Source organism: Ostrinia furnacalis, unplaced genomic scaffold, assembly GCF_004193835.3.
Source record: "Ostrinia furnacalis isolate ACB-3 unplaced genomic scaffold, ASM419383v2 OfSCF4792, whole genome shotgun sequence".
Lineage (NCBI taxonomy): Eukaryota > Metazoa > Arthropoda > Insecta > Lepidoptera > Crambidae > Ostrinia > Ostrinia furnacalis.
Genome location: NW_021135031.1, coordinates 108,460 through 132,436, shown reverse-complemented (window position 1 = coordinate 132,436; position 23,977 = coordinate 108,460). Strand labels below are relative to the sequence as shown.

The window sequence follows — 23,977 nt, the reverse complement described above, 5'->3', positions numbered from 1 at the left end:
AAGGTTAAAAGGTAAAAAATTCTATTTGTGGATCGCAAAGATCACTTTTTTTGAACTGCTACATCTGCCATTTTACCATTTTCTCATTATGTACTTACAAGTGAGGGGGGGTTTAAAATAAAAACAATGTTTTTAAATGAGTTTTAATAATATATTGCAATGAATTTTTATTATGGATTCTAAATCTAAAATTCTAGAGAGCTTTTACAACACCCATATCACAATCTTAAGGTACTTTCCTTATTCGCTAGTCAAGTTCAACAATATACACAAGAACTTCAAATTTTCAACAAAACAATATAATATTAAGGAATGGTTGATTGAATAAATATCTACCTCAATGTTAGTTTTCGAATTATATTGCAAATTTATATTTCTGGCCTTTCTTCATACAGAATAATAATTGAGTGGTCGGGATCTACTCAACTGTCAGTCCTCATTTGTACTTGGATTTGTGATGGTGGTATTGACTGTGGGGCCATAGTAAATCAGCTCGGGTATCTGACCGCCTTGCACTCCAGTACCATTGGTACTCTCTGATGAACAATGGAATTGAAATGTAACTGTTCCCATATAGACTTCACTCAAACCTTCTTGGCCAAAATAACTCAATTCACTTCCATCGAGAATTGCAGAAGCTGTGTAAAAGCATTCTGGTTCAATTTGTATTGGGTTGTCAAAGTACACATGAAAAGTGTTGCTTGATCCATCTGAGAAGAATTTTGTGTTATTCTCGGCCAGAACCCTTCCTAGCCTTTTCAATTCGATTTTCACATTGTAATCGGCGGCTCCGTTAGATGAGCCATACAGTCCGAATCCAACGACGAAAATTCTCTTGTCCACGCAAAATTGTATGGAGTCACAGCGACCGCGATATCTCCATTGATTGCTTCTGTATGCACATGATTGGAATCTGTGGCAGATCTGAAATGCACAAGTTTTTATAAATAATAACAGTGAAGATGGATACATAAGTGATATAATATTTTTTCGAAAATACTTGATATTTACCTGGGCTTTCAAACCTGCTCTGGCTTTTACAGGGTATGAGAGTTGTGGTTTACTTGCAGCAGTGAAATGTAGAAATATATCTATTGTTTCTTGTGGGGTCAAAATGCCGAGTTGTGCTGCACTGTTAGCAAATTCCTCCAATGTCATTGTAGGAAATCTGATAAGATATATGGCACTTCCAAGCATAGCTCTTTTGTTTGTTGGTAAAGGCTCTATTTCCCTTCGGAGGCATTCTGCCTGAGCCCAAGCTAATGCTGCTTCAAACAGATTTATCTCTTTACAATTCAGAGTTTCTCTCGCTAATACTGACTCCAGGGTTGACACATCTATGTCAACAAATCCTTCAGACGTCAGGGCCATCTCAGCCTATAAAGAAATAAACAAAATATTAGGGGGAAGGTATATTAAAACTGCAATACAATTTGTCCATTTAATTTATTTAGATAGATCTATTTACAGAAAATTACAAAATATTACAAATCTGTAAGTGTACTAATGATTGATACAATGCTTGAACTTAGCATGCACCTACAAATAAACTGTATTGCAGTTAATATAACATTATGCAATGTAGATCTACATACAATGACTAGAGGTTGTACATTGGAAAGTAAATGGAATGTAAATAATATTATTTTGTACAATCTTGAGTATATCAGGTTTAGGCTCTCCTAAATCTAAATCACAACCTAAAAAATTATATACAAATACCTAAAAGTAGTGGCACAAATACTTTCTGTAAAAAGTTTTTAATTTACTGAGAATTATCTTAAACAGAGAATACTATGATAACACCAAGTTGAACAATGTTTTTGACTTAACATGCTAATTGCTATAATTTTCAGTACTGTCTTTACTTTCAGGGCTTGATAGGTTCTGACTGGAGGTCTCAGATAAATCCATTAGTAGGCTATTGTATGAGGAAGATGGTTCAAAGCCGAGGGTCGCTAAGTTTTCTGTTGACTGACATACCTGAGCGTCAATAACTTCCCAGCATCGCTGCATCAGTTCTGGCTCCTCAAACAACCTTGACTGGCTGAGGAGCAGGCAAGCGTTTTTTGCTGTGAGACTGGTTTCCAAGTAGCTGACACATGCTCTCGCTAAATACGGAACTATGTACTTCTTTGCAACATACAGTGTTGATAATACTGTGTCAGCTTCCAACTGAATTTCATCACAGTATAGATACCTGCAAGAAAAATTAAAAATGAATAAATTTTTAGCAGGTATTTAAAACCAATTACAAATAAATAATAAAATATTTACTTGAGTAGAGTGAGGAAGGCAGATGGTTCGACATCAGGAACTTCAATTTCTTGCTTGCACTCCGCTAGTCCTCCATAAAACATAGCGTAGAAGACAGAGCTGGCAGTAGCTAATACGTATTTGTGCGCTGGTATTACTTTTGTGTGGCCTGTAATTGCAGATACAAAATGGATTAGTAAATTAGTTAATAATTAGTTCGGTCATTAATATTTTCGTTTCAATTATTTTAACTGATATTTATTATGTTGTTTGTATATTTACCTGGTCCACCAACAATGAATGTAACATCAGACATTAACTGATTATTGAACATCGCTGCATTGCGTTCCCTGACTGTGGGTTTGGTAGCTTGCCAATTCGGGTCCAGGGTAGCGGTGCCTGGCGGTGGTGCCGGAGACACGGTGGGCGAAGGCGCGGAATTCGTGGACCCACAAGGGGACGGGGGCCCACTGTAGCATTGAGACACTTGAGTGACTGTCTCCCGTTGCGATATCGTGTGAGGCGGAGACAGCGACAAACCCCCGCCATTATTGATGTTTTCCGCTGCAATGACAAACCATTATACATAAACATAACTACATCTGCTATACACTTGTACGCAATATGCGTAGCCAACTATAATTCGCACTGGTCAATTTGGGTCAGACGTCTAAATTTATTAAAGGTCATGACTTAAAATTATGTTCAATGAATCAGCTAATATCTTTACACCATACAAATCTTTAATTGCGTCTCAAAATAACAGGTTTTTCAAATAATCAATATTTACGTGACTTCTCACCATTCATCCACGCATTCGTTTGTGCAACAGACATGCTTTCCCTACTTTCTGGCAGCCTTTTCGGTGGTTTATAAACTATTCTTGAGCACAAATTCGACATAATGATCAGAGAGCCTCGCGAAATTTAAATTTTTAACTAAACATTTAGGCCGCGATCCCCTATACATTGACGTCAGCCATCTTGTTTGATAACTGAGGGGGTGCGGGGCGGGTAGGAGGAGTAAGTAATGACATTTCGTTCGGAAACAGCATGACAGAACAAAATAAATAACAGAATAACGTTATTCGTTATAAAAAAAGTACAAAAAATGGCTCCTGATGCGTGCGCGGGATGATTCAAAACATAACTTTGTTCTTAGCTTACTCGTTTTATCCTTCAGCAGTTGTGTTATGAAAGAATTTAATAAGATTAATGATTGAAGTTAATGATTTTGCGCAGGTCAGGTACAGCTTGTTTGCCTTCAGTCGCACTTTTAGCACTGTGTTTGATAAACTATGCATAAAAATGAAGTAATTCATACCTTGCGCCAACTGACGCGCCCGCGGCCGCGGCGCCCGCTGCCGCTGCTGGCAGTTCAGCTCGGCGAACCTTCCGTCCTCATCGATCAGGCTCTCGAAGAAATCGACGCTGCTGTTCATCGATGACCGGACTTGCAAATGACACGCATACCAAATGAAGCTGTGAAAACAATAAATAAACATGACACTAGTTCTAATATTCAAATTCACGAAGTAGGTGCGTTGAACCCTCTCGTTCTAAATCGGTTTGCGTAAATACTCGTACTTATGTGAGAATGTGATTGTTCTCGTGTAATTAATTCAATGTCTATTGGCAAATCAGTGTCCTATCCTATGCCCTACTCAAGTCACAATGTTCTTGTGTTGTCGTTTTAATCGGAAGTTATTGTATCTACATCAATGATATTAAAGAACTTTTGTTTTTATATAATATCATTGATCTACATGATTTAAAGTGTTTGTTAGTAGTCTTAAAAACTTCGGTAAGGTAAAATTTTTAGGATTTTAGCCAAGCGTTTTAGGATCGCGGATCTTGTGATTTTAAAAAGACTGCTCTTTATTTGGCAGTCTGGTAGTGGCAGGTTTTTAACTAACTATAAAAATTACTACACAGGTTATTCGTAATTTATGAGGAAAGAGTCAGCGCAGACTTAAATTGCCGTTTCCTAATAAATTAATTGCACTACCTGCAGTGTATGTCATCTATCCAAACTTTCATAATATTTATTAATTCCACAACGTAGCACGACATCCACTTGTTTATTTTGATAAGCATATTTATGGACTGAAAAACTTGTTTTCTGTTCTTAGTATTTGTACGAGAAGTCTCATTAATTTTAATATTCTTTTCTTAATTCAAAGTCACTATTAATATATGTTAGAGTTCTTTATTCTCTAAATGTATTTGTTTTATTGGAACGAGTCATTAGTATTGATCGGACTTTTAATATAGTAGGTTACGAAATCGACTTTGTCCAAGTTCTTGAAAAATCTATTGTCCGTATGTGAACCTACATTTCGACATTCAGAGTATCTGAACGCGTTTTTCATTGTTCTTTTGAAGTAATTGTGAATTAAGGGCATCATTATTTAGTATTATGACGACGTTATGAAATATTTCACTGATATTTGGATGTAAAAGCACATCAGTCATCAAACTAAATATTGTTAATTTCGTTTCTAAAATTGGTCCCATTAAATGTGTAAATTAGACCCATTTATAACCATTTAATATGGTATGGGTTGTTATCTGTCTCTCATGGCTTTAATTGTCTATATTTTCAATACTGGATTATTCACGAATGTTCTACTATGTAAAATACGGAATTTTCCCAGCATTAGACAGAAGTAAACATAGCCATTTAGATGTTTGTTATCATTATTAAGAACAAAAAATGTTGTTACAAATATCTACTGGAGGAACCGGTTGTGATACCATAAATAAACTAGCGCCGAGTATAATGCAATGAGAGCAAAATAATAATATCTGTTACCTAACGTCTGCGTAACATAGATAAAAGTACATTAGTGCTATTTGAGAATTATCGCGCTTACAATTTAAGCACAGAATGTAAGGAAAAAACAAGAGCAGTTGCAGCACTTGCAGCATAATCATCATTTTTTTTTACATGCAATTTGAGAGACATTGACTGACGGAATATTCCACTAGGTATATTTTCTTCAGTGTCTAACTAAACTAACTGATAGATGAACTAGCTAGGCTCGATCTAAATCTAAATCACTGATTTCATAAAAAATGAATTTTAATAAAATCCAAGCGCAAATTCTTTAAAAAATGCGAGTTAATTTTCAATTGCATTTTAAATGCAATGCATAATTAATGAAATAATATTTATGTTAATTCAATTGGCGAATAATATTAATTAGTGAAGTCATAGTTTCCATTACCATAAAATCTTTGGGTAAGGGTGGGAACATCGATTGATTTGGTGCCGAATACCCAAATCTATCAGAATAGAATAATATTCCTGGTAGAATCTTTTAATATCTAGGTATAGGAAAATAATTGTTTCCCGCTATGTAAAGAAACGGAACTGAAAATATCGTTAGGTTCTTGGCTGCCCTTTCTGGATGCACATGCAAAGTTGCAGACTATTATTTTTAGCTAGGACAGAAGATGTCTCTATGACTCGCAGCAGCAGTACTTCGTGTTTATTTCTATACGTGCATGAAAAAGATGCAAATGTGAAATGTGGAAGCAAATCTTTCTGAAGTAGTTCTTTCCAGAGTCCAATAAATATCAACAATTTGTAGGCTGTAGGCATTTTGCAAATTTACGAAGGCTGGATATGGATATCCAAATCTTCGGTCGAAATATTGATCACTGATATTCTGACTATTGTTCGGACAGTCCGGTACGCGACACACCCCAGAAGGCCATTGTGATTGATTTGATTGATGAATCGATTGGATTAACATACCTTTATAAATTCCCAAAATGCAAAATGCCTACTGCCTAAAAATAGTTGGTATTTGGACCCTCCATGATCTACTTTTTTGACTGTGATTGATTGAGATAAAAAAACACTGTCTATAATATTCCACCGCAACGAAACCCACCGGTAAGCAAAGAAGACTAGATCGGCTTTGGTAAACAACCAACGCAGCAGTATCTTTCCGAGGAACACAGGCAGTTGTCCAGATGCCTTGTGAGGACTCCCCTTCATCTCATTCTTGCCGTGAATCGTGCATATCCAGTTCACTGAACACTGACACTTCACATTAAACTGTTATTTTGTTGAATTGATCGTATCGGTGCGCGCGCGCGTAGCCGGTGTGCGTGCGAACTCTGCGGCGGCGCAGCTAGAACGCCGACGCCGCGCAAGGCCGGCGCCAAGGGACACCTGCCCCGGTGCAAAACTGGGAAAGTGGATGATGTCATATCCAGCACAATAACGCATTGATCTACCTATACAGTTCTCCATTTCAAGCCCAATTTTGTCACTTTTGTAGAACTTGATCTATCGACTAACAGAGGGGCTTATTTTTTATGATCATGGACCTCCAAGCTTCAGTCCAATTTCCATTAATGCTTCATAATGCTCTTAACNAGGGGCTTTTCAACCCCCATACTAATAAAACTAACACGCTCGTTGAACAGTGTTTTAAAGTGACGTTTAGTATGGAAATGTCATTTTAAAACAGTGTTCAACAACTGTGTAACTTTTTATTAGTAAGGGGGGGTAAGTGATTTGTATACTAATTAGTAGATATAAATAATTTTAGTATTTAAAACAGCAGAAGCAGAGCCTTAGTCTAGCTCTACAGGTTTTATGTCGATGATATAATTGATTCGGCATTTTGCAGATCATTTTAAGGAAACTATACCGAAAATGTTGGTGTCAGAACAAAACATGTTATGTAGAGTACAAAAGAACGTCTAAAATTAAATTAAATGTGTCTGGTGGGTCAGTTTAAGGTTTAAGACTGGTTTTATTTGTAGTTATCTCATGCATCTGACAAAACTAAAGTGATCTTGAATTTATTCCGCTATTCACATTTTGTCATTGCTAAAGGTGCAAAATATTTAGCTACTTCCTGTTTCCGTATTGACCGAAATAAATGGTTTTGCCCGACATATCTTTATATTATTTACTGAAATATTTAACACTGTAACATACCTACCTAGTAATAATAACTTCTCGAATGTTGTGACTTTATGTCGAAATAATCTTTACACAATTTAGTTATCGTAGTTTATTTTGTAAGTGTTATCGGCCACTGTAATCATTTTTATCACTATCATATCATTGCATTGTATTTGATGAGCCGTTAACAGTATTTCGACCTTCTGTTTCAGGGTCAAAAGTTAACTATCAAAGTTAAATACATTCGCCATCTCTATTCAGTTGGCCATGAAGACAATCTATTGTATCGTAGATTCGAATGGTTTACAAATGAATAGGAATTTATTATTTATAATTCATCTCCTTTCATCTTCCTTATTCTATTTGGTACTTTAAAAGTTCGAGGGTTTCTTAATTAAAATAATTCTCGTTACACAAATTTGGAGGTTTGATTTCTGAATTGTTATATTTTTTGTATAAGGTATATTCTCTTGCAAACTCCTACATACCAATACGTATTTCAGTCTCAGACCAATAAAAGTACGTATTTGAGATTACATGTTGTGTAACGAAACATAAAACGTATCTATATGTAAAAAATCACACTTGAAACCCTCGGCTCCTGTCGAGTACAAAATCGCAGTTCCAGACCAGAACCCTCAGTATTTAACATTTCCGAGTTGATCAGCCATCTTCCCATTCTGTAGGCATCATCAGCTTGATTAGTATGCGGGCGGCGCGTGCGCGTAAGCAGACCATAACTATGCATGTCCCAGCGAGACCACTTCTGTTTTCCAACTGCTCGTGTTGATGACACGGTGTTGATTGCCCAAATAATGTTGAGGCGTTGAGTTTCATTTATTTGTGATTTACACTGAAATGGTAGAGTTATTTTAAATATTTTTTATTAATAATATTAATATTGATGATACACTTCGACTCTTATTGTCTTGGCGGTGCTGATGCGCCCGAAGTTGTTATTGTTATGCTGAGGGCGAACGATATTTGATCCAGTCAACATGGAGATGGGATTATTTTTAACTACTTATAGAAGCACAGTCCTGCCTGCCCATAGCCATATGCTTTCCGCAACTCTTTGCTTGACCATAACGAAACATTTCGAAAGACAAACTCTTCGAAACTTTATTACCAAACGACTGTATCGTTAGAGGAAGAATTGATTATTCAATCAGAGCCCTGTGTCTGTGTCTGTCCGTGCCACTGCATCAAGAAAATGGTCTATAAAACGAAGGCTCATTGCCGCACTCGCACGCAGAGCCGGGAGGTCGGATCGGAGATGCATTACATTTAAATTTAAGTTTAGTCACCCACTTTCCTCTTGAACTCTGTGCTGAATTTAACATGGTCCAAATTTTATGGCAGATTCGTGTTCACAAAGTACAAAAAAATCTATTCTGGAGAACAGATTCAAGCATATACGGCTTGAATCTATTCTCCAGACTTAAATCAAGCTCAGCAATAATTGAATTTCAATATCACAAGCTTGACTCAAGTCAAGATGAAACTGTTTTATGCTGGATTTCTATATTAAATCCTAATCCAAATTATACGGATTTGTATTGTCAACTGTCAAATTTTAATATGTTTTTGGCCAAAATAACTGCGGTTTTTGATGTTTTTACATTTTTATATTGTTTATAAGACTATTTAAACAATATTAAAGTGTAAATGCATCGAAAATTTTGGAAATATAATCTAAAACTGAATTCAATTTGACAGTTGTAATCCGGATTTGGACAAGGATTGAATATGGGAATCGGGCGTTAGTGTGTCCAAATAATTCCACCGATCACACTATTGAAGTTTGAATCGAGTTTGGAGCGTAAGTCTCAAGCTCAGAGAAAAGGAACTAAGTAACTGCCTTTGGGAAAGTTTGGTTGTTCTTTTCTATACCTTTCTTATTTTGGATCGATTTCCAAATTTAGTTTGTCTAAAGCTTTGTGTTTTAGCAACATCTATTGGCATGTCTGTCCCGTGACAAGTATGTAGACTGAACCATGCAGAACACGCCATATTGAGCTCGTGACACCTGACCTCCTTTATGCCCTACGATATAAATCATTGTGACAAATGATCTACATAGGACAACTCAGAGTGTGTTGTGGTGAGTTTGCTACGATGGGAATCTGCATGGTCCAGATAATATCTTGCAGTTTTTGTATGATGTAAACTAAGCTTTCTGTATCTTCTCTTCTTTTGCAAAAGGATTCTATGTAAAAGTATGTACGTAGGTTGAGTGAGTATGTCTTTATGGTCTTTATTTCTTTAGCAACTTTGTTGCTGTCAATTTATTCGATGTCAATTAACTTATGCATTTTTTGTAAAACAACAATCCTGGCTTTTGCAAAGGTCACCTGATTCAGGTCTTTCACACCGGCCGGGTAGGAAGTCCAATTTAAATTTAAGTTCTCAATCGAGAGCACAGACACCTTTCTGTTGCAAAATAGCATGTATACCAACTGCATAAGATCCCACACACAGTGTTTAGCTTGACGTGCTGTAGTCTGTGCATTTATAAAGATCGTTTCGCGAAATCGCCTTCGAGTCTAAGTCGGTGTACCGTATAACGAATTCACGAATCGTTGTTTTTAATGACGCAACTAATTTCTCCGCTATTTATTCTTCCGCTTAATAGATCCGTTTTTACTTCGGCGGGTTTATGTAACGAGAAAATGCGGTCAAGTGCGCATTGCCTCGAGAAGAAAATGAGGGATTTATGCACTTGTTTATTATAGTTATTAGCAAGGATAATCCAGATCTTAGTGCTTAAATACTGTGTTAACTAATTTAATTAAAATGTTATCGTCTTATTTTTTTTAAAAGCGATGATATCACCTTTTTGCGTTCTAACTTCCAATATTTTAATAAAGTAGTGAATACGCTTTCACTGAGAGACAAAAACTTATTTTTCATTAGTTTTGAAGACGTTGCGCAGGCTTTACAAACAAGATTATTTCATAAACTAGCTTTCCGCCCGCGGCTTCGCCCGCGTGGAATTTTGTCTGTCACAGAAAAACTTTATCGCGCGCGTCCCTGTTTTAAAAACCGGGATAAAAACTATCCTATGTTCTTTCCCGGGACTCAAACTATCTCTATGCCAAATTTCATCAAAATCGGTTGCGAGGTTTAAGCGGGAAAGCGTAACAGACAGACAGACAGACAGACAGAGTTACTTTCGCATTTATAATATTAGTTGGGACGGTTAAGAAATAAAACCCCTTAACAATCGTCTCTCCATTACCATTACCCAGACATGCAGCTAATGATCAATATGAGAAGGCAGACCACCAATGACGTGTCAACGGTACAATGTTTATGGTTTTCATACAAGTGGTCACGATGACGGTGCACGTTGTGGTGTCAAGGTCGCCTTGCGAAACCCAGGACGAATTTTGTAGGCCTGCACCAAATAGGTTCTCTGTTCTCTGACGTAACGCATGCTGCCAACTTGGTTTACTTGGTGCGTCATCGAAATATTGGGACAATACTTGGTGCAATTGAATTAACGTGATAGGCGTCATGAAACGCAGACACTGCCCGTCGATTAAACATATTTTTATGACCTTGTAGTTATATGATCGGTCAAAGAGAATCTACTCTACTCTATTTGTCATCTGTCTGGTACTCAAATTGCTTCAATTTTCTTCTGATTGATTTCTTCCAATAATATGTTTTTAATGTCACCGCTTTTTGGGTCATCTTCTTCGAAGCTCGGAGGGCTCTAACTACTGGTTACAGTTAGACAGTTAGAGGTAAGACAGCCAGTTCCTCTGCGGTTGAGGATTCCGGGTGAGGGTCGCTTCCATCTTTACCTGATCGTCACTTTCCATCAGGTAAGATACACGCCTAGAGCTTCCTTGTTGGGGATATAAAAACAACCCACACTTTAGAAGATAGAGTTGTTAATCTTAAAGATCTATTTAATTTCACGGTCAATTAAAACTTCCTAATAATATAAAGTAGGTATGTACCTACAACCATTTTAAAGCCATACGCAATTAATTAAGAATTCACGGTCTCTACTTTAAGTTCATGAAACTCTTTACTAAAATAAACAACATTCCAGTTATTTATAATTAACTTGTACTAGGCAATGATCAAATGTTGATGCGAAACATAATTTTATGCTTAAAATTTCCGAATCCTGCGCGTGTTCCATTGTTCGCGAAGTCAATTATGCATGAATTTATAATCATTTATAATTATAAACCTGTCGTGTTATCGAAAATACCTTCGTCGCCTACGTTCATCACGTCAACAGTGATCTTTTGCCAAACATAGAATAATGAAGGCAAACTTATTGCTTGTTTGTTTTTTATATAAATGTACCTAAACCAGTGTTGAACTTTATTTTTGTTGTATAGNACAGTGCAAGAAACAGTGCTGCTAACATTTAAATAAATATGACGTTTGCTAACGAATAAGGTTTTGCTTGTTTATTTTTCTATCCCATCAGTGCAATGCAATGATGACATTGACCAATTGACAATAGTTTTTTTTATTTAATAGAAATAATAATGGCAGGTTGAACCAACAAGAAGGTTTTAGTTTATCAATCATAATAATCTTCTTGACAAGATAAATCGTCAAACACCTTTGATATCAATAATTTTGAACTTTACTGACGAACAGTTAAAGATTATTTTCTCTAAGTCGAGATTATTCTGTAACATAGTTTCAAAAGGTAATATGTGCTCGCGATTCGTTGAAGGAATCAATTTGAAAACTGACGAACCTTTTCATTCCGTGACTGTACCTAAACCAGTGTTGAACTTTATTTTTGTTGTAACTACCAAAAGTCCAAAATATCGGTTTACACAACAGATTGGTAATATAATTCGACCTTATTTCATATTAAATATAATGTTAAAAATAATTAAGTTGCGTTAAATGAACGCTTAAAGTTGTCTTGATTCAACTCACAAACTGAGTTTCACACTGCACCTTTAACCAATTTATAAAATTCTACAGATCTACCATTTGATATTCGTGAACGACAAAAAAATTGTAAATCTTAAATAGATTCAAAACCTTAATTTAACTTTGATAATCTTTTGTTTTTTGTGCAATTAATGTAATCCGCGCATTTTGTGTCCATTATGATTCTGATAGGTATACGGAAATAATAGGGCTCTATTCTCTTTCTATCTCTCTTACTCATAATAAAGATGCTTGTATGAGTGATAGAGACATAACTATGGAATGTGAAATCGATTGTTAGAGTAGACCTCCAGTACGTGTGTGCATGTCTACTTGCATACATTCTCACCATTTTGCACAGACAGAGTCCTCGTATGCATTACCACAAACCTAGTATACCTTGGAAAACTACATGTTCAACAACTTATTCCCTCAATTTTGGACTTTAATCCATTGATATAAGTATCGCCGGCTGCGTTCGCGATTGTACGGGAAGCGGAATCGGCCATCGAGTAAGGTGAAGGCAACATACAAAACTCGTGTATTGACTTGTGATCTTAAACTTGAACAAATCTTAAATGTCTGAGTACTATATTTTCTCATAGGTTAGACTGCAAGAATTTTTATACTAATATTATAGGTAAAGCTGATCTATCTATACTAATATTTTAAGGCCGCTTGTAAACATCTGTTTTTTTTACTGGACTACGGCCCAGTTTTTTCGTCTGATTTAGTGGTGGTGTATGGTTTATAATGAACGTGGTGTGCACATGCATCGGACATAGGTCCTTCGAGAAAATTGACAGCAAAAAAAGGATACTTATCCGTTTTATGACGGTCCGTCGTTTTTTAGGGTCTTGCCACACTGGCGGATTACAAGCGTTTTCAAAGCGTCGCTCCGCGTTGAAAACGCTTGCAATTCGCCAGTGTGGCAGCTCAATTAATTTGTTTGGATCGGAATCCTTATTTAACATTTGAAAAAATATGTTTTTCTCAAAAAAAAATTTGAACTTGGACGTCTATGTCTATTATAATTGTAAATAGAGTGAAAGAAGATGCATCTGTAGGTACTTTCCAAAGTCCTTCTCCAACTTTCTCCAAAGTACATTAAGAATTATATCAAAATGTCTCTAAGCTCTTTAAAATTAGTTTTTTTAGTCGGACCGGTCGGCGCTTGGACCTTGACATTTTACCTTTTACTTTTCTTTAATTCCTATTGAGACTTAGACCCAAAATGGATGGAAGGTTTATTCTAAATTATCTTCACATTTTTAAAATAAATCTTGCGCATACGCACCAAAAAACTAAAGGCAGAAATGGGTCTACAAAGAATGTAGAGTCGACAGCTCATACGATTGTCATTTTTGTTGAAAATAGTTATCTATTGCAACTACAATGATGCAATGGTATTTCCTTTCATGTGCCGTCATCTGTAAGCACAAGAAATCGTTATCAGAAAATAGTATCTACCACTTCACATAAATGCAATACCTTAATAAGTGAACTCTTTCTTTAGAAAACAAAAATTAGCATGAATTTTAAATGTCTTAAAATTAAAATTTATTTTATGAAACGTGTTTCTCACAGCCACGCAGCCTTCAAAAGCCATTATGAATTTACATAAAAGAATTTGCTTCTCCGGCCCAAGTCTAAAGCTGTCTGCATTTTCAATTAGTTGAATGAATAATATTGGAATTATTAAAACGCATAACTATTACATTTATATACGCTTCTCCCTATCTCTATGAATTTTCATCAAAATCTGTTTAAATGGCGAATATGTACTAAAACTGAATACTTTATGCAATAGAACGGTTATATGCAACTTAATCGAGCTCTTTTTAAAGTTCTTTACTGTACAACAACGAATAACTTCATAAATAACTGTTAATGATAGAGTTTGACAACGATTAGTAATCTATTGTATAACACGCCGTCGAGCCTTTAAAATAAATAGGTCTCAAGAATCATTAGTTTTCATTTCAAATGACCATTACTAAAGCTATATTTAAAAATAAATAAATAATAAAATAAATAAAAAAAAATATTCACCATGACAGAAATATGTACACAGTGTTAACAGAAGTATTTTAGTACAGTAGGTACAAGTCGGTAGAATGGCATGCCCCTGTCCTCTAAACTAGGATAGATCCTGTATCTTAGAGAACAGTGATTCCTCTGGAGACATTGTAATTACTTAAATTTAATTTTACATGTGGCTTTTATGTTATGCTTGCTGCTCACTATGTGTGTGTGTGTGTATGTGTGTGTTCGGGTGGGTGTCTGTGTGGGTGTCTGTGTGTGTGTCTGTGTCTCTCTCTCTGTGTGTGTGTGTGTGTGTGTGTGTGTGTGTGTGTGTGTGTGTCTTGAGTCTAAGTGGAAGTGGGTTTGGGAATGTGTTATTGTTGTGTTGTATTTATATTAAAAGATTTTCAGTCTCATTGTAATTTAGAGCAAGTAATAGTTCTTAGTAATTTATTACGTCTAAGTATGACTATGACCTATATTAATAAGTGCCCTACAAAGGGCATTTCATACGCGTACCTCGTACTAATAAAAATTATTTGAATTTGAGTAATTGATTACCAACCCAACTTTTTGTCTTATCTTAACTATATCTAAATTAAAAGATTTTTAAGTCTGAAACATGCTTTCATGTATACGTCTATTGTTTACAGATCCATGCCTGTACATCCTCCGGTTCTCGTCGCAGCTCCAGCTAGAAGACAAGCAGCATGAGGTCAGCATGACAGCTCTTCGGCTGGTGCAGAGGATGAAGCGGGACTCGATACATTCCGGGCGCAGACCTTCTGGAATTTGTGGGGCTGGTAAGTTTCTAGATGCTCCATCTAATCTCTTATCTTCCCTGTGCGAATTTCGGTCTCATAGAAGGATTTTTCGTTCACCTGTCCCCCATTGAAAAACGGGATTAAAAATTAGCTTACGTTTTTTCTTGGATCTCATATTATTCCTCATCTAAATCGGCTCAGTGACTCGAGCGTTAAAAGAAGTTTGACTGTGTCAGAGTCAGACCCGTTAAAAGGTACGAGGCGGGCAGTTATTTTTGCATTTATAATAACAGTATACACATGTACTACACGTAGGTAGGTACTTAGTGTACCTAATAAGTATTGAAACAAGTCGTATAAGTAGCTATGTATACTGATTGACTCTATCAATATTCAAGTTCTAATATGGTCAACGTTACCATGACTCAGCTACCATTTGATCTAAGATGAATAAGCTGACCTTACGATATGAAATTTGCTCAACAACTCAGGGCAACCCAATAACCAGGGCCTTGCATGTCATATGCACCCGGTAGAGTCGTTTGTCATCCGACAGTTTGACAGCTGCTGACAGTAAGGTTATTCACCTGTCTCATTATACAATCTCGCCGACAATCTTAACTGTCTCAACCAGAATGTGGCGATACGATACCCGAAGGTTATGATGATCAGACTAAAAAAGTTCTGAGAGTGAGTTTGTTGCGGCGCTTCTTCTTAGAACTTGCTAAATGTTGATCTCTACTCTCGAAGCGCTGGACAAAAACAGTATGTAAAAGTTCTTATGAGCAAAACTAAGTTTTTTATTAAGGCTTATTTTTTTTTAATATTTGACGATTTGTAAGCACTATTTAATAGTCCATAACAGGTTTAAAGAAATTTTTGACTTTGAGAGGACGTGGAAAGTTTACTGCCTGGCGATTTGCAAACCGGACTACAACGCAGGTGATAAGTTTAATTTCAAATGGGGAAAATGTTATAAGCAGCATTTATGTTCGGAGTCATGGACGTTTATAATGTACAGTTGACAACACATCAGCCTCCACAATTTCGTTGAAAAGTAGCTTCTATTAGAACTGAATAAGGGACCATGTTGTTTACCTTGATGAGCCTTCGTCTGTCTAGTAGCCTTGTAATTTTGAGCTAGTTAATTGCAATGAACTCCAAAATAATGATTTCAGAAAGTAGTCCGTAACTAATTGTTTTTAGTCAAAAGGAACTTGACTTCATTTAGGTAGTCATCATAACGCAATAAATACAAGAGACCAAGTACTCATTATTTTACATTAATATACATACAAGTACGTATCAGCGAGCGATCATTGCAAATACCTAAGTATTGATTGTTAATGCATTTGCAGTGGTCTTCAACAACGCAAATATTGAATTTGACTATATTTTTAAACAGAGAAAAATAAATATTCGTTGTACTTATTACATAACATCACTAGAACTAGTTAATATTCTTAAAAACTGTTTTGTTATTATTAGTTTTTTTTTGTTCTATGACCTTTTGACTCTTCTAAGTTGACTCTTTTACGGTACAAAAAAATTGATCAGATTGTCTCATATTTCCATACAAATTAAAAAAGCCTTACACGAGCAGTATGTGGGCAGAGATTCGTATTCCGGTGCAAGATGACTGTATACCAGAACTGGTACAAATAAGCGATATATTTTAGTTACATAACGCAATGTAAACAAACGTTGCACTTGCGTTCCTTATGTAACCCATGAACAACTGGCACAGACCACACAATTTGGTGAATGAAGTCACTCGACCGCCAAGGCCAGAGCATTTTGCTTAACACTTCTTATTTATTCAACGCGCTTTATATCTTACTAGCTTTCCGACCGCGGCTTCGCCCGCGAATTTTGTCAGCCACAGAAAAACATTATCGCGCGCGTCCCTGTTTCAAAAACCGGAATAAAAACTATCCTATGTCCTTTCCCGGGACTCAAACTATCTCTATGCCAAATTACTTTCGCATTTATAATATTGATTAGTATAGATTGTCTACAACCGTTGTCCCATTTGTGAACTGGGTCTAAAACAGCTGTAACGTTAAATTAACATGGCAACTTTTGTTTGGTTGTCACACATTTATGTAACAAAACAATGTAAAATAAATATTAACACTGATTGCGTGACATCCCGCGGATGGCAATATAAACATTAAAACTGTTTTATGTACAGTCAGCTTCAAATAGTTCGTGACACCTATGGTAGTCAAAAAGTTCTCAACACGTTTTTGTTACTGGATTAATGTTGTGCTGTCAAGTTTTTGGTCACTTTGGGTGTCACGAAGTATTTGACGCTGACTGTACCTAATGTCAAGGTATATACAGGGTGTTTTAAACATTGGCGTCCTTTTTAAATAAGATTAAGAATATGAGGATCAAGTCAAATCGGCAATAATTTATTGTAGTTAATAATTTTTTGGCCCACGTGAATTTGCCTGCCACAAAAAATTTCAACAAGCGTCTCGCTCTTAAAAATCAGGATAAAAAAAAACTANAATAATAGTTCTCGCGGACGCCAAGCGATGTGGTCCGAATCGTCAAAGTGCACGAGTCGACTATTCGCAAGCGGCTGATGGAGTTCGGAGAGACGCCTTCCAGCGCCCTCACGTTGGATGAGTTCATGACCGTGGACCTGGAGGAGGAACAGGACCCTCCGGCTTTCAGAGCTGCTAGGAAGAGGGATAAGGAGCGGTTGCAGAAGGTAATAATCAATTAATTATAATAATAGCTCTCGCGGACGCCAAGCGATGTGGTTCAAATCGTCAAAGTGCACGAGTCGACTATTCGCAAGCGGCTGATGGAGTTCGGAGAGACGCCTTCCAGCGCCCTCACGTTGGACGAGTTCATGACCGTGGACCTGGAGGAGGAACAGGACCCTCCGGCTTTCAGAGCTGCTAGAAAGAGGGATAAGGAGCGGTTACAGAAGGTAAAGAGCGATTGATTAAACTTACGACCCTCTGGCTTTCAGAGCTGCAGAAGGTAATGATCAATTAAACTTTTAAGCTTCAACCACACCAACGTGTGCAGATTAGGCATGGAAATGATTGCTATTTTTCATTCATTTTCATTATATGAAATGATGATTCTTTTTCATATGATTTCACATGCGAAATTTCACAGGCAATGATTTTTATTCGCAGTGTTTTAATGTAGCTCTTTCATATAATGTGCTACTTTTAATTAAGTATGAATTATGATGAACGATTGCTAATTAGCTAAAATATGAAATGTAACAATATCTGTTTCATTTTATGTCACACAACAAAAAACAAACAGCTTCACAGAACAGTATGTATGCAACAATCAATAACCGCGCGACTAGTGAAAAATCATTCATTTCATCTGTCTGCTATCTAATGAAATCATACGAACCACGACAAGGAAATCTAAAACTTACACCTTTGAGTTTAAAGTTCATATTTAAAATGCCCAGTTTCGTCCGTCATCACATCTCTTGTCCTTTTCTAACACGCACATGATCAAATCATTCCTTCTTACTCGCTCGGTCGCTTCGCAGAGCTGCGCTCACGGACTTCGCTCGAATGAATAAATGAAATTCATGTGATTCGTGATTTCATTGACTGTGAAATTATAGCAGTCTATGTGAAGTAAAATAGCAGGTGTGATTAATGAAATTCATTTCATATGATTTTTCACTTGCTATTCATGAAATGTTCCATGCCTAGTGCAGATCGCCTTAGCCGGCGCGATCATTGGCCAATGACAGGTTGCGCGACCCATGACATTCCGCGTGACTTGTCATTTGCCTATGATCGTGGCGTCATATGGCGTGATTGCGCCGGCAATGGCGATCTGCACGCGTTGGTGAGGTTGAAGCATGAAGTATTTTGGTTTTGTGAGGTACGTAACTCATAGAACTGATGGCCGTCGGGACCGAAAAGTTCTCGAGTAGCAACCACGAACCAGAAAATGTAGAGTAGACAGGCCCAGGCCGACGATCTAGTAAAAGTCGCGGGAAGAAGCATGTGAATTTATTTTGTACGAGTAGATGCGTAAATGCTCCGGTATGTGCCAAAAATCTCTCTCAAACTCGCCTTTAAACTGTCGTATTTTTTACACCCTGTATTTGCAGTCATAGTCATGAAAGAACAACTAACACAAAATATTTAACGTAATTTCAGCTGATGGAAGAAGAGGACGGAGAGAAAGAGCTGACAGAGCTACAGAAAGAGATAGACGCACAGTTAGAAAAAGACAACTCTAGGAGACGAAAGTTGGCGCCTGGAGCGGGTGCCACTCTCACACCTATAAGCTCTATAGTACAACCTGGTATGTAAAGGATTTTCAACTTTATGTCTTTAGTTTGTAGTATATTTGCTGCAGAATGTACATAGTTTAACTTTCCCCCGGGACAAACTTGACCTTCACTAGTTGGGTTTTTATCGGCGGTCAAGATGTAGATACTGGCTACACAGGATTTGGTTAAATACTGTAGCACTTAGATTTGTAATAGGTAGGTATTATTTTCCAACAAACGTGTATATTCTGATGTGCTATTTCTTCTCTAGAAGCTTCGGAAGACTCAGAAGACGCAGAAGCGTCTCGTTTCGCCGCGGAAGACACGTTAACCCTCATCGGGGACATCGCCAAAGACGCGAGACCAGAAGGGGAGAAAGCGCCCTCCAAGATTGACCAGTTGAAGTTCGAGAAAGGACTCGGTAAGAGACACAACCCTTTTTAAGGTACAGCATGTCAGAAAATATCAAAGCTTTGTGACTTTATAGGAAGTAAATAAGGTTTAAAGTTTGGTGGCAAAATTATATGCCAAAAATGCCCTATAATGTTTTACCCTCCAAGATTGACCAATTAAAGTTTGAGAAAGGAATGGGTAAGAGACTTAAATGCTACGGATACAACCCTTTATAGAGCACAGCATGTCAGAAAATATCATAGCTTTGCGACCTTATGATAAGTGAATAAGGTTCAAAGTTTGGAGGCAACATAGCCAGTGCCTTATAAAACACTACCTAGAACAAGGATTGGACTTCTGGGGTCGGCCATATCTGGCACCAGAAGACTATAATACTTATCTAAAGTTTAAGAAACTTAATCTTATCATTCAGGAACATAAGCATAATGGATTTTTTGTGGATAGTGAATAGGGGAAACACAAAAATGCCAAAACCTTGGCAAAACATGTTGACACGTTTCTAACATCATAAGACCAACTCATAATAATGCTTAGTAATATGTTTTCACACATGTTTATGTAAATAAGTTTTCTTTAAAAAGATCCTAATGTGTCAAAGTGCACGTGAAGTCATGGCCTCATATTTATTGGTTTTAAGAATATTTATTTTATTTTTATTTACATACACACACATTTACTATTGTTACAGGCTAACCCAATATAATATGTCTTGGATTATTAATTACTAACGGCCCGCTCGCGACTTCGTACCCGTGGATCCCGTTTTACCCCCTTAGGGGTTGAATTTTGCAAAATCCCGTCTTAGTGAGCACCTAAGTTCTAAAAGGAACCCCCATGCAAAATTTGAGACTCCTAAACTTGTAGTTTCTGAGATTTCGTGATGAGTGAGTGAGTCAGTCAGACCTTTCGCTTTTGAGATTAGTTAATTATACACTTTCTAATCAATCCAGGTCCAGAACTAGCAGTAATAGGTCTCGGGCAGCCAGAAGAGAAGCAAGCAGATCCGTTCCTAAAACCAGAACCTAAGCAGCCGTTCAGCAAGGATCTGCAGTATGATGAGCTGGTGTTGAGCGCTGATGACGAGGAGTACGTGAGCTCGCTCATCATGACGGATGCTGAGGCAAGGCATAAGACCATGCTGTGGCATAAAGTCAATGCTGGGTACCTGAGGGATCAGAAAAGTAAGTTTTTTTTTCAGGATAAAAATATATAAAAACTAGCGGCCGCCCGCGACTTCGTACGCGTGGATCCCGTCTTACCTCCTTAGTGGTGGAGTTTCGTAAAATCCTTTCTCAGCGGATGCCTACGTCATAACATGAACCTGCATGCCAAATTTCAGCCCGATCCGTCCAGTGGTTTAGGCTGTGCGTTGATAGATCACTATGTCAGTCAGTCAGTCACCTTTGAGTTATACAGGGTGGAAACGTTAAGTGATCTCACTTGATTATTTCTAAACTATACAAGATATCGAAAAACTGATTACTGATTCTGAAAGTGCTTCACAAGCTCTTTTAAACGGTACCAATAATACATTACAGAATAAACTGGATCTATCCGAAAATTCAATGTTTCCATCTTCCATACATTTAGTAAAACCACATAATATTAAAAACTATACAAGATATTCAAAAACTGGTTACTGATCCTGAAAGTGCTTTACGAGCTCTATCCAACGGTACCAATAATAGGTTAGAAAATAAACTGGATCTATTCGAAAATTCAATGTTTCCAGCTTCCATACATTTAGTACAGCCACAGTCATGGCACTCAAGTCTTGTTAATATTATAGCAAGTAAAGCCTAAAACCAGTATTTTCCACGAATAATTTTAAATAAGAATGCAATTTACGAGTTCATTTGAAGTTTTTATTATTTAATTAAAAAATTAATACTTCTATTATTATTTGGCTGGCACATTTAGTATGGAGGCTGAAAACAATAAATTTTCGGATAGATCCAGTTAATTCTGTAACCTAATATTGGTACCGTTGGATAAAGCTTGTGAAGCACTTTCAGAATCAGTAATCAGTTTTTCGATATCTTGTATAGTTTAGAAATAATCGAATGAGATCACTTATCGTTTCCACCCTGTATACATATTTTTAGATTGTTTTTCTACTAATTTTACAAAAACGATGAACCGATTAAGAAAATTTGGTGTAGAGCTAGTTTGAGATGCTTGGAGTTGGAACAACATAGAATAGATTTTATCCCGAAAATTATCATTATGATGGGGGTATAGCAATGGGGGTTATGCCAAGCAGAAGAAGTGATCATCACACGCAGCAGAAGTGGAAATACCCCTAAATAATTTAAATGAGCTCTCACAGTCACCACGAACCTCGAGTTGAAACCAATTTTCTGATCTATAAATGATAGATCGTTTCATCCACGAAGACGCGCCCCACCAATTTTTGGTCGAGGGAAGCGCGAGGTGCGGGAGTTTGATCCGAGCAATCCGAGCGTCATTATTGTAGTGTGCGTGTGCACTCATGGATAATTTAGCGTGTACCGATAACACTCAAACATTAGCGGAAGAATGATGGGGCGCGTCTTCGTGGATGAAACGATCTATACATATTAATTTCTTTTGCCTATATTCAATTATCTTCTTCATTTATCACTATCTTAATTCAATTTCCAGTAAAAGAAGAAATGCGCGCCAAAGAGCGGGAAGAAGGCAAAAAGAAGAAAGTCCGCGGCTGCTACAAGAAGAAGTTAGCGTGCAACGCGGCCACCGCCGGCGAGGCTATCGAGAAGATGCTTGCTGAGAAGAAGATCAGCTCCAAGATCAATTATGATATATTGAAGAGCTTGGACCAACCTGGGACACCCGCGCCTGCTTCTAAAACAGAGGAGGCTAAGAAAGAGTGAGTCTTATCACCGTGCAGTAGGGTCCTGTGCTAACGCATAGTTCGTGATAGATTTGAGTTTTATTACCGTGCAGTAAGGTCCTGCGGGCGCGCAAACGCATGGTCCATAAGAGGGTGAGTCCTATTACCATGTAATAAAGTACTACGTAAACCGCCTCCAAGCCGGAGGAGGTTAATATCCGTTTTCACCATCAATCCATAATTTTAAGTGACCCCTATGGTAACATATAACAGGAATTTTGTTTTCATAGGGGTCAATTAAAATTAGGGATTGATGGTGAAAACGGGCTTAAGAAAGGGTAGGTCTTATTTTTGTGTAAAGTTGCTGCGCAAACGCATAACACAAAATATAACAGAAGGTAAACTCATGTATTTACCTCGCGCTTTGCATACCTCGCTCGCTCGCACGCTCGGCCGTCGCGCTAGGGTTGTCTTGTCATGTGTTGCGTTTATTTCGTTATGATATAAAAAAGTAACTCCTAATACTATGGAAGAAAGACAATAATAGATATCCACATCCATGTACTAGTTATGTTTAGTACGTTATTATAGTAATAGTCTGCAAACAAATACACGAGAAGGAAGTAGTATGTAGTTGAGTGGTTGACACTACCTAACAATTCCTAAAACCTCTTTAAAACAATTCGATATGCCTAATAATTGAGTTGGCGTTCCATTTATCAACGTAAAAAGAACTATTGAAATACAAATAAATACCTTACTTGCCTCCCGGAATCAACTGGTAGTTTAAAAAACGAAAATTTAGTTTTTAATGTTGAGTGTAAGCAACCGTCTACTTAACAAATGATAAAATACCCCTTTTTTGTTGTTCACTCATTTTCGCACAAACAAAATAATTTCACAAACGCGTGAGCAGCGTCACTCAAGCAACGCAGTCGCGCCTCGCATTCGTCCAAGACAGTCTTGATAACGCGTACGTGAGTGGTGTCTATGTGTGCGTAGCTGGAGCGCGCTTAGTATGGAGTTTACCTTCTGTTATATTTTGTGCGCATAATCTGCGCGAATATCAACTGGCAATATAACACAAATCTTTCAAATAAAACCGAGGAACAGTGATACCGAACTTTATATCTGTCTCAACTGATTTAAAAAGATTTTGATTTTAAATGTCACTAACCTACACTTTATTTTCATTTCCAGCGTCATAGCCCCGTCACCGGAGGCGCCGGTAGAAGTCCCGGCGTCGCCCGTGCCCCGCAAGCGCCGCAAGAAGCCCGCCGCCTCGCCCGCGCCCCCCACCCCCGCCACCCCCGCCGTCAATACATCCGCCCCCGCCACACCCGCTCCCGCTACACCCGCGACACACGGTAAGAAATATTTTAAAATAACCTTTAATAGACAGATCATGAATGTCGTGACCTCTCCTGACCAATCCACCGCTTAAGCGTCGCAAAGCCCGCCACGCCCACCGCCCCTGCTACACCTAAGTAAGAAATATTTTAAAATAACCTTTGATAAAGTCCGGTCGCCGAACACGTACAATCTCGTCCAATGACC

At 37.5% G+C, this 23,977-nt stretch overlaps 2 protein-coding genes across 4 annotated transcripts in view; one reads left to right on the top strand and one right to left on the bottom strand.

Moving 5' to 3' along the window:
* The window catches only part of Brf (Brf RNA polymerase III subunit), a 31,366-nt gene that overhangs the window by 1,716 nt on the left and 5,673 nt on the right, over positions 1-23,977 (top strand). Inside the window, exons 5-12 of the mRNA XM_028314583.1 lie at positions 14,784-14,951; positions 17,189-17,199; positions 17,419-17,616; positions 19,058-19,205; positions 19,445-19,594; positions 20,538-20,768; positions 22,231-22,456; positions 23,621-23,735. Coding sequence (XP_028170384.1) covers positions 14,784-14,951; positions 17,189-17,199; positions 17,419-17,616; positions 19,058-19,205; positions 19,445-19,594; positions 20,538-20,768; positions 22,231-22,456; positions 23,621-23,735 — 1,247 coding nt within the window. The remainder of the gene's footprint in view (positions 1-14,783; positions 14,952-17,188; positions 17,200-17,418; positions 17,617-19,057; positions 19,206-19,444; positions 19,595-20,537; positions 20,769-22,230; positions 22,457-23,620; positions 23,736-23,977) is intronic.
* lute (BTB/POZ domain containing protein 3 lute) lies at positions 241-23,641 on the bottom strand. Of its 3 annotated transcripts, none has more exons than XM_028314581.1 (7): positions 23,598-23,641; positions 3,580-3,737; positions 2,539-2,820; positions 2,278-2,425; positions 1,984-2,200; positions 1,012-1,377; positions 241-924 (listed from the first exon to the last, which is right to left on the bottom strand). In XM_028314581.1, exons 1-7 carry the CDS (start codon positions 23,624-23,626, stop codon positions 430-432), a joined length of 1,695 nt encoding a protein of 564 aa, XP_028170382.1. In that variant the 5' UTR covers positions 23,627-23,641; the 3' UTR covers positions 241-429. The 3 variants fall into 3 exon arrangements, with proteins under 3 accessions (XP_028170382.1, XP_028170381.1, XP_028170383.1); XM_028314580.1 differs by lacking the exon at positions 23,598-23,641 and adding an exon at positions 6,158-6,419; XM_028314582.1 differs by lacking the exons at positions 3,580-3,737; positions 23,598-23,641 and adding an exon at positions 3,059-3,260 and having other exon boundaries at positions 430-924.

Coding starts and splice junctions, on each gene's coding strand:
- lute (XM_028314580.1), bottom strand. CDS start 6,264: ATGAAGGGGAGTCCTCACAAGGCATCTGGACAACTGCCTGTGTTCCTC. Junction 3,738..6,157: donor CTAGTCTTCTTTGCTTACCG/GTGGGTTTCGTT, acceptor TTGTTTTCACAG/CTTCATTTGGTATGCGTGTC. Junction 2,821..3,579: donor GGCGCGTCAGTTGGCGCAAG/GTATGAATTACT, acceptor TTGTCATTGCAG/CGGAAAACATCAATAATGGC.